Source organism: Somniosus microcephalus, chromosome 8 (genome assembly GCF_052327205.1).
Source record: "Somniosus microcephalus isolate GS21.2 chromosome 8, FLI_Smic_1.0, whole genome shotgun sequence".
Lineage (NCBI taxonomy): Eukaryota > Metazoa > Chordata > Chondrichthyes > Squaliformes > Somniosidae > Somniosus > Somniosus microcephalus.
The window spans coordinates 21,095,904-21,107,297 of record NC_140994.1 but is presented as its reverse complement, the minus strand read 5'-3'; the positions used below and the strand labels follow the sequence as shown (position 1 = coordinate 21,107,297).

Here is an 11,394-nt window from a genome sequence, read left to right as displayed (position 1 = left end):
GCGCACGACATGACCAGAGTGGCGCACGACTTACGCTGAGCAGAGGGTCAGCGTAAGTCGTGCGCACGACCCCGACCCTCGCCGACGACCCCCCGCGGACCCCCGCCGACCCCCCCGCCGACCCCGACCCCCGCCGACCCCGACTCCCGCCGACCCCCCCGCGGACCCCCGCCGACCCCCCCGCGGACCCCTGCCGACCCTGACCCCCGCCGACCCACCCCCGACAAATTTCCCAGTCTTATAAAATACCTTCTGAAATCCGAAATTTTCTGAAAACTGAAACACGGCTGGTCCCGAGGTTTTCGGATAAAGGATAGTCTACCTGTACCTATAAACAGCGTAAACAGCAGATTGCACCGTTTATCCGGTTTTTCCACCGATCTTCTGCTGAACTTACGGCAGGGGGTTGGGAGAACCCCCACAGAAATGTTAGCCCCATATCCGGTCCAAACTCTGACCGAAGGCTCACGGGGGAGGTAAATCTTAACTTTGTGTGACAGTGTAAAACGGGCGCCAGCGAGTCGACGGCCCCCTTTGTACATCTCTCACAATTATATATTACCGCTATACCGGCTGGCACCCGTTTTACACTGTCACACAAAGTCAAGATCTGCCCCGAGCAATTCCCCCAAAATCACAAGTAGCTGCGTAAATGTTCAGTTCAGTCCAGTCTAAAAAAAAAATCGGGCCACGACATCCCAGCTGGTGCTGGCTGCGAGTGCCACTGATCAGTGGAAGGTGGCTCTCAGGCACTCAGCCCGAACATTGCAAGGCAAAGTGGTTCTCTTTTCTGGAATTCCCGCACAGCTGACATTAAGTGAGATATTTTTCTTGTTGCGGTGACATTGTCCAAACTGCCGGTTTTCGGGTTTTCCCGGACTTCGGAACGTGTTTCTGATGTCCGAAGTCCGGAAACGCCCGAGCCCAGGTTGCGATATTTCCGGACATCAGAAACACGTGCTGAGTCCGGAAATGCCTGGGCCCAGGTTGCGCTATTTCCGGTTTTTTGGTAAGCCTCCCTCAGGGTGTCAGGATTCCGGAACATTTTACGGATTCCGGACCCCTGCCACCAATCGTCCCGGAGTCCGGATTCCGGAACTCCGGATTTGGGACGCTCAACCTGTAATAAAAAGAAAATTGGGCCATTCAGCGATCTCGTTTTTCTTTGGTTTACAGTGCTCATCAATACCTTGGATTCCCTCTGTGTGGTGGGGCTTTCTCCTGCAAACTGCCGAATACTATTTAGCTTTCCGAGTGCCCGCTCAGCACGCAAGAACATTTTGGGGGAGAAACTCATTATAGCCCAGGAATGGACGCTAACTTTGGAAAAGTTTGAGATTTAGCGCCAGGCGCTAATGAATCTCGCTGCACGCAAAATTCAGTGTCATCGCTCAAAGAAAGGATGGGAGTGTTAAATCAAGTGCTAACGGCCTAGCTCAGTGGCGTTAAGACTCAAAGCGTTAACCAATATCCAGTTCTTAAAGGGGAGGTTCATTGATGCTGCAGAACCTCATTCTCAGCATTGCTGTCCGTGAACCTGTTGTCAGCGAGCAGGAGCAGGCCAAGCCCAAGGAGCCGGACGACTCAACCAGCTGTACTCATGGCAGGTCCACACCGCAGGGAGAGAGCCCACAGATGTTCGGACCAAGCATTGGAGGAGTTGGTGTCCGTTGTGGAGAGACGGAGGGCGATGCCCTACCCGGCAAGTGGCAGGAGGCCCTCACCGCAAGTCTTCCGTGCCATGTGGAGGGAGGTGGTCCAGCATGCCTCGGGCAGCACTCTGGTCCCCAGGACCCAAACACAGTGCAGGAAGAAATTTAACGACCTCACTCAGGTGGTCAGGGTGAGTGAATGCTTCAACAAATGTTACATGCCACCATCTGGACCACAGTCTGCACACACTGCCCAAAGCACCACACCCCCAGCACTCATCCACCAACAATCTCGACCGACCAACACTGACACCCACATCTCACACCTTGCACATAATGACAGCTATTCAACTATGGCAGGCACATCACCCAAACACATTGCTCCACACTCACTCACACACTTTCCTTTCTCTTGCAGGCCAAGGTGGCTCACAACAGGCAGGAGCAGGAGCAGGAGCGCACAGGCGGGGAACAAGCCAACACCCAACCACTGTCTGCGCTGGAAGATAGAGTGCTGCAGATTATTGGGCGCCAGGAGATGGGCGCCGTGGCCACTGGCAACGTTGACCCCCTTGGGGACAACAACGGTATGTTCATCCCTACTCCTTCTTCTCACATCCCACTTCCCCCTCACCCCACAAGCATTTCGCACTTTCTAGCTAATCATGCTGTATGCATGCCTTTCTTCGTTCCTGTCCCCCTCCCCTCACCTTAACCCGAATCTTGTGCCTTTATGCTTTCAGATAATGAGCAAGCACCTGAGCAGCCTGTCCCCGAGGGCACCGTTGAGAGCGATGCTGGAGATGTACTGTGTACAATTTTGGTCTCCTTACCTAAGGAAGGATATATTTGCCATAGAGGGAGTGCAACGAAGGTTCACGAGATTGATTCCTGGGATGGTGGGACTGTCGTATGAGAAGAGATTGAGTAAACTAGGCCTGTATTCTCTTGAATTCAGAAGAATGAGAGGGGATCTCATTGAAGCATACAAAATTATTACAGGGCTTGATAGGGTGGATGCTGGGAGAATGTTTCCCTTGGCTGGGGAGTCTAGAACCAGGGGCCACAGCCTCAGGATAAAGGGTAGGCCATTCAGGACTGAGGTGAGAAGACATTTCTTCACACAGAGGGTGGTGAATCTTTGGAATTCTCTACCCCAGAGGGCTGTGGAGGCTCAGTCGTTGGGTATATTCAAAACAGAAGTTGAAAGATTTCTGACTAGTAAGGCCATCAAGGGATATGGCGATAGGACCGGTGAATGGAGTTGAGGCAGAAGATCAGCCATGCTCAAAGGGCTGAATGGTGGAGCAGGCTCGAAGAGCCGAATGGCCTACTCCTGCTCCTATTTCTTATGTTCTAAGAGGAGGTGGAAGAACACACCGTGTCATTGCATGTCTCACCCGTACGCACCAACTCAGATACTGGTACTATTTGTTCTTTAGAGGCTAGTACAGTAGCAGGGTCTGCACAGGGTGAGGCACCGGGGACGAGCAAGCTGCAACAAGGCCAGGGGGAAAGGGTAGCTCGGGAGCCAGCACCCCAGAGGGCAAGTTCTGCTGCACAGGACTTAGATGAGGACCTCGATGGGGAGGCCTTTAGAAGAAGGGTGGTGGGCATGCACACAGAGATGATAGGTGCAATGCAAGGGTGCCCGAGAGCCTTTCGGCAATGATAAGGAGCGTGGAGGAGTCTGCCTCCAACATTGCACAGAGCTCTGCGCACACCATGGAGCCCATCATTTCCAGTCTGGAAAGGATGGTCGACTCCCAGAGAGACCATGGTGACCCAGACCTGATGCCGCGTGTGATGGGCGATCTGGCAGCTTTCATTGCAGCACAGGCGGAAGTGACGCAATGTCTTAATGCTGTAATGCAGTCAATGGTTGTTGCCATTGAGTCTCAGTCTGCTCTCATGCAGTCTCAGCTTGATGCCACGCAAGCTCTGACTGCTGCCATCGTGGCTGGGTCTTCCACCGTCAACCGGGGCTTTCACGGTGTCGCAGCAGGCCAGCAATCTGTGGTGCAACAGATTGCTAGTGATGCTGAGGTGCGGCCCCGGGGGAGTGGCAGTGGGTCAGTGGAGCAGGAACCTGCTGTCCTCTCTCACAATGATAGCATTCCTGCTCCCACCACTGCCACTCCACCATTGCCCTTGTTGCTGCCTGTCATCCAGCCAGCCCAGAGTGCTGCCGCCCATGCTGAGGTGGTGCAGTCTACAGCCGGGCCTTCCAGGCGCAGAGCTGGTTGAGGGCATCCTGCAAGGCCATCTGAAGTTTCCCACACGGACACTCTACCAGCCCAGAGCAGGCGGCCTTCGAGACACACGACAACGCAAAATCGTCGAGCAGAAACTGATAGCCAAGTTCCGCACCCATGAGGATGGCCTCAACCGGGATCTTGGGTTCATGTCACGCTACATGTAACCCCACCTGACGTAGGGTCATCCAGACTCGAGTCGTCATTGGCTTGTTCTCTCCACACAGATGCGGCCGGACCTGCTGTGATTTCCAGCAAAAAAAAATGTTTTTTGTCTGTTTTTTTTGTTTTTCATACAGACCCCAGCATCTGCAACATGTGACCCCTTGTGACCCCACCTCATTGTTCTTTGATGTAATGTTTTCCTGACTGACCTGTTTGGACACCATTTACACCTTTGATTGCTGTGATTATCTCTCTGTCGAGGTGTGATAAATGGCAGTTAGAAAGATTACCTGTGAACATCTGACATTATTCTCTGACTATATAAGTTGTGTTTTTATGCATCTCTCCACTTCACCTGACGAAGGAGCAGCGCTCCGAAAGCTTGTGATTTCAAATAAAGCTGTTGGACTATAACCTGGTGTTGTGTGATTTCTTACATTAGAAGGACAAGGGCAGCACCATCACCTCCAAGTTCCCCTCCAAGTCACACACCATCCTGACTTGGAAGTATATCGGCTGTTCCTTCATCGTCGCTGGGTCAAAATCCTGGAACTCCCTCCCTAACAGCACCGCAGGAGTACCTTCACCACACGGACTGCAGCGGTTCAAGGCGGTGGCTCACCACCACCTTCTCGAGGGCAACTAGGGATGGGCAATAAATGCTGGCTTTGCCAGCGATGCCCACATCCCATGAATGAATTTTAAAAAAATTAGCTGCCACGTTTCCCTGTATTACAACAATGACCACACTTCAAAAGTACTTCATTGGCTGTGAAGCGCTTCGGGACATCCCAGGGTCAAGAAAGGCGCTATATAAATGCAAATTCTTTCTTCAATTTCAACCCGAGAGATGTGCTAAAATGCATTTTTTGTTTGCTTTAGGCTGCAACAAGGGTAATAAAATGTTCTCTACTCACGTCATTACCAGAGTCTCCTCTCCGGGCTCGCCCAGTACTCCGTCTACAAAGAGAGGAACTGAGGTGAAACTGTATTTGCTCCAGGATCTCCCTTCGTCAAAGCTCAGCCTGGTTAAAGCAAACAAATAATTTAGACAGCTAAAGAAATAACAGAGTGAAAAGCATTGAGTACATCAGTAAGAATTACATTCCCCTTGCTCCATGTTAAGTGGATGTGTTATCAATGGTTTTATGATTGACCGCAGTTTTCAAGATGAGGATCAGCCATGACAGGGCCTGAAGTCGTCACCATGGAAACTGCAGCCAGCCAAACAAAACAGGGGCTAGTACAGACTATAGACCTGTTAAGTATCTCTGATTTGCAGTAAGATTCATTCATTTGGTCTTAAAATATGGCTGTGTTGGTGGCGCCGACTCTTAAAAAAAATAAACAAACTCAGTTCCTCATTCTTTTTTAAACAGGAGTGAGATGAGTCTCGTTCTTTTCACGGTTAGAAAAGCTGAACTGGTTGAAGGCTCTCCATCCAAATCTATCCAGTGATCTTTTTCATTACGTGTACCTCTCACAACCCCGCAGCCCACAAGATCAGGAGACAAGTTCAGACGAAGAAGACCCTTTGGCCTATTTGATCTGGAATCACACCCGCCAACCTAGAAAACTAGCAAAAGCTGATCAGCCACCCCACCCCGCACCCCCACCACAAAAAAATGGCCCTGATATACGCCTGTAACCATGTAGTCCAACACACGCTTGACACAGGAATGGCAAATATTCTTCCGCTCATACTAGAGGAAAAAAAGAACAAAAGAGCATCTTTCATTTATATAGATCCTTTAATTAACATAGGAACAGGAGGAGGCCATTCAGCCCCTCGCACCAGTTCCGCCATTTAATGAGATCATGGCTGATCTGCAGTTTAACACCATCCACCTGCCTTGGCACCATAACCTTTTATACCCTTGGCTAGCAAAAATCTATTGATCTCAGATTTGAAATTATTATATGAGCTCGCATCTATTGCTTTTTGTGGGAAAGAGTTCCGCACTTCTGCCACCCTTTGCGTGAAGAAGCGTTTCCTAACTTCTCTCGGGAAAGGCCTGGCTCTGATTTTAAGGTGATGTCCCCTTGTCCGAGACACTCCCACCAGCAGAAAAGATTCTCTCTATCTACCCTATCAGTTCCTTTCAAAACCCTAAAAACCTCTATCAAATCACCCCGTAACCTTCTATATTCCAGGGAACGCAAGCCTAGTTTATGTAATCTCTCCTCATAATCTATCCCTTGGAGCCCTGGTAACATTCTGGTGAATCTACACTGCAAAATATTCCAAGGCACTGTGCAGATAAGTGTAAGGAAAACAGACTTCGAGCCAGGTAGAGAGAGATTAGGGGGGCTGACCCAAAGCCTGGTGAGGAGATGGACTTTGAGGAGACTTTTAAAAGGAGAGGAGCAGGTGAAGAGGCAAGGTGTTTATGAAGGGGTTCCAGAGAAAGGGACCGCGATGGCTGAAGGCTGCGCCTCCGGTGGAGATGGGGGAGCAAATGAGCTGGGGGGTGAGAGACGGTAAAGGGATACACAAGAGGCTCAGAGTCAGGTTGGGGACGTATGTAGAGCTGGAGGCGATCGCACAGAAAGAGTGGGGTGAGGACATAAAGGAATTAAGATGAGGGTGAGGAATTTATAATGAATGCACTCAGGCCCGAGGAGCTAATGTACGTCACCGAGTGGGACTTTGTTTGGACAGGATACACGCAGTAGAGTTTTAGACAAGTTGGAGTTCACAGAAGGTGGAAGCTGGGAGCCCAGCAGGGACAGCACTGAGGGAGGCTGGAGGTGGCAAAGGCATATATGAGGGTTTCAGTGGCGAATGGCCCGAGATAGGGTCATAGAAACATAGAAGATACGGGCAGGAGTAGGCCATTCGGCCCTTCGAGCCTGCTCCGCCATTCAATGAGATCATGGCTGATCATCCAAATTCAGTACCCTGTCCCTGCCTTCTCCCCATATCCCTTGATCCCTTCAGCCTCAAGAAATATATCCAACTCTTTCTTGAATATATTTAATGAACTGGCCTCCACCGCCCTTTGTGGCAGAGAATTCCACAGGTTCACCACTCTCTGGGTGAAGAAATTCCTCCTCATTTCAGTCCTAAATGGCTTACCCCTTATCCTTAGACTATGACCCCTGGTTCTGGACTCCCCGGCCATCAGAAACATCCTTCCTGCATCTAGTCTGTCCAGGCCTGACAGAATTTTATAGGTTTCGATGAGATCCCCTCTCAATCTTCTAAACTCCAGTGAGTATAAGCCCAATCGACACAATCTCTCCTCATACGTCATTCCTGCCATCCCAGGTATCAGCTTGGTGAATCTTCGCTGCACTCCTTCCATGGCAAGAACGTCCTTCCTCAGGTAAGGCGACCAAAACTGCACACAATACTCAAGGTGCGGTCTCACCAAGGCCCTGTACAACTGTAGCAAGACATCCTTGTTCCTGTACTCGAACCCTCTTGCTACGAAGGCCAACATACCATTTGCCTTCTTAACCGCCTGCTGCACCTGGTTGCTTACCTTCAGCGACTGGTACACAAGAACACCCAGGTCTCTTTGCACTTCCCCTTCTCCCAATCTATTGCCATTCAAATAATAATCTGCCTTCCTGTTTTTGCCACCAAAGTGGATAACCTCACATTTATCCACATTATAGTGCATTTGCCATGTTTCTGCCCAATCACCCAACCTGTCCAAATCGTACTGGAGTTTCACGACATCCTCCTCACAGCATACCCTCCCACCCAGCTTTGTGTCGTCTGCAAATTTGGAGATATTACATCCAATTCCCTCGTCCAGATCATTAATATATATTGTGAACAGCTGGGGTCCTAGGACCGATCCTTGCGGTACCCCACTAGTCACTGCCTGCCACTCGGAAAACGACCCGTTTATTCCAACTCTTTGCTTTCTGTCCGCCAACCAGTTCTCTATCCAAGTCAATACCTTGCCCCCAATCCCATGTGCCTTAATTTTGCACGCTAATCTCTTATGTGGGACCTTATCAAAAGCCTTCTGAAAGTCCAAATACACCACATCCACTGGTTCTCCCTTATCTATTTTACCAGTTACATCCTCAAAAAATTCCAGTAGATTAGTCAAGCATGATTTACCTTTTGTAAATCCATGTTTGTAGTGTATGTACCCGTCTACCTTTAAGGGAACTATTGAATGTAACCGTTCACCTTTAAGGGAACTACTTTAGGTGTGGCACTATTTGTTTGGCTTCTGTATACTGTAATACCGATAGTGACCACACCAGTATATAAGTGTTGTAGCAGGATTTCTGGGGCAGATTCGCCCGGACCTTCGAATAGTAAAGACCTGTTTGTTTGTTACTTCTGAAGTCTGTGTATTTATTAACTGCACAACCCACAGACTTTACAGTGGCGACGAGTCCGATCGTACCCTGCGGCAAGATTACCATAAGCAATGAAGAGCGTCGAAGAGAGACAACCGCCCTCGTCGTGCTACCAAAAGAAAACACGAGGCTGCAACAACAGAAAGCAGGAAGACTAACAACAAAAGCTGTATCAGCAACAGGCACTGACTACCCTTCTGCCACGGTGCGGAGTGAGCCGACCAGCAAGAAACAAGGCGGCCGAAGAGACTGTGAGTAGGGGAAGGTGTAGAAGCATCCGGAGGATAAGGGCAGAGCACTCGACCTCGGTCGAGGGGGAGCTGTGCCAGCCAAAAGTCGGGTCCCACGGCGTCGGGTGACAGCCGGACCGCGATCGGCGGGACAATCGGGGCGGCGACCGCAGCCACGAAGCGCTGAGCCTGCGAGTAGGCGCGGGAAGAGAAACCCAGCCGCAGCCGGGGAGGGAAACACCGGTCTGCGAGAGGGCTGGGGAGGCGAACGGGAACCGTGCGGGTGAGAGCCGGGTGCGGAGAGAGAGACTGCGAGGAGCCGGTCCAGCGGCTGAGCTGTTCTCCACCAACGGGGTACTCAGAGCCGGCAAAACCGAACGTGCGGGAGTGGGTGAGAGACACAGCCGAAAACGGGGTGAGAGACTGCGCGAGAGCCAGTCCAGCGGTGAGCTGTTCTCCACCAACGGGGTACCCAGGGCCAGTAGCATCGAACGTGCGGGTGAGAGAGACAGAGCCGGGTACGGAGAGAGAGACTGCGCGAGAGCCAGTCCAGCGGCTGAACTGTCCTCCGCTAACGGGGTGTACCCAGCGCTGGTAGAGCCGTGCGGGCAGGAGGAAAAGACATAGCCGAGTAAGGGGAGCTGTGCGGTAGCCAGCCAGCGGCTGAACCTGTCCGCTGAGGGGGAAGCGTACCCCTTCCACCGGGAAGAAACGCGGGAAGCCGCCATTAGGCGGAGAAGACGCCAGAAGCGGGAAACCGCCATTGAAGTGGGCGGGGCGAGAAAGGAAGAGCGGGAAACCGCCATTTTCGTGGGAAAACCGCCATCTTGATTGACATACCGCCATTGAAGTGGGCGGGGAGAGAAGGAAAGAGCGGGAAACTGCCGATTTCGTGGGAAAACCGCCATCTTAGAAACAAATAAATAAATAAGAAATACTGGTGCTGCTCCCAAGGGAAGAAAGATGCCTAAGTGAGGGAATATTAACGACTTTAATTCTGAAATAGAAGACTGGGCCACGTACGTGGAACGCATAGAGATCTATTGCGAAGCCAACAAAATAGAGGAAGACGACAAGGCGATAACATTGCTAAACTCGATGGGGGCAAAAACATACGGACTCTTGAAGCATCTAATAGCACCAAATAAACCAGCGGATCAGACCTTCGAAGAGATTGTGGCTGTGCTGAAGGACCACTTGAACCCCACACCGCTGATGCTGGCTGAACGATTCAAATTCTACGCAAGAACGCAGAAGAAAGACGAAAGCAATGCGGAATACTTGGTCGAACTGCGTAGGCTAGCGAAATACTGCCAGTTCGGAGGGAATCTGACAGAAGCGCTGCGGGACAAGTTCGTATGCGGATTGTCCAAAGAAGGGACGCAGAAGCGACTACTGGAAGAGAATGACCTCACACTGGACAGGGCTGTCCTTATAGCTGCCTCGCACGAAGCCGCAGCGAAAGGAACGGCGGAAATGCAACTAAAGGCGGCGGCACTCGGGGTGGACCAAATTACTTCAAGCACAACAAAATGCTACCGTTGTGGGAAGACAACGCATGACCAGAATCAATGCTGGTTTAAGAACCAAGAGTGTAGGAAATGTGGCAAACTGGGTCACATCGCGAAGGTATGCTGGTCCGGGAAAAAGATCAATAATCAAAGGAAGCCACCACCAGAAAAGTACAACAAGGTACACAAGGTGGCTGAGAAGAGTTCAGACGAACAGAATTCAGACTCAGACCCAAACAATCAGGAGCTGGGTAGTCTGAGAATCCACAATGTGGGTAAAGAAACAGATCTACAGGCCATCTGGGTCATACTAAAAATAGCTGGAGTCCAAATAAGAATGGAGCTGGACACTGGATCAGCTCTATCAGTCATCAACCGAAGGGACTACCACCGGCTATTCTCTCACATACCTTTAAGAAATACCAAGTTCGTATTACAGACATACACGGGGCATAACGTATACCCCGTGGGGAAAATAAGAGTCAAGGTGAGAGATAGGGGTAAAGAACACCCAAGAATGAGCTTGTACGTATTACCTGAGGGAGGACCACCACTTCTAGGACGGGAGTGGATTAAGAAAATAGACATGGAATGGCATTACCTAAAAGCCATAATGAGGGAGGACTCGGTGCAAGCTATTAGCTCAGATTCTGAAATGGATGATGATAAGACCAAGTCGAAAACGAAGACAGGCAGAAGGACTTATGGTACCAAGAAGAATAAAGCTGCAGAGCAGAACTCCAGGTTGACAGAGAATTCTGAGCCTGTTCAAGCAAAGGATTCATCCATGACGGAAGAACACCGAGCTCGGACGCAAACTTATGTCAAAGTACGACAACAATTAGAACAGTTGAGTGATCGTCTCGTACAGGAGATGAAAAATATGGAAAAGTTCTGGGACACCGAATGGGGAAACCTGGAAAGACTACAGAGACAGCTAGCTCAAGCAGAGAGCGACCATAGAGCCATCATGGTCAAATACCAATCACATTCCCCTGATGCTGTTCAGGAACTAGAATATTTACAGAATGAACCAAAGGAAGAGGAATCTTCAGGGAGCCAGGATTTTATTCCAGTTCTTCTTTACGACTCCTTACAAGCAGAGTGTGAGAAGTTGAAAGAACAGTATGAACAGGCCCAGGCTACAATTCAGAAGGGGGTTAACTCGGCAGCCTCCGAAAAGCTAGTTTCAGTAGAAGCATATGAACAACTAAAGGTTGAACATGAGCAAGAAGTCCAAAGGCTGCAGGAA

The 11,394-nt window shown here is 50.4% G+C and overlaps 1 protein-coding gene across 1 annotated transcript in view; it reads right to left on the bottom strand.

Annotated features, from left to right (window-relative positions):
• The window catches only part of LOC147113360 (VPS10 domain-containing receptor SorCS1-like), a 1,462,440-nt gene that overhangs the window by 164,348 nt on the left and 1,286,698 nt on the right, over positions 1-11,394 (bottom strand). The window contains exon 14 of the mRNA XM_085996119.1: positions 4,990-5,097. Coding sequence (XP_085852245.1) covers positions 4,990-5,097 — 108 coding nt within the window. The remainder of the gene's footprint in view (positions 1-4,989; positions 5,098-11,394) is intronic.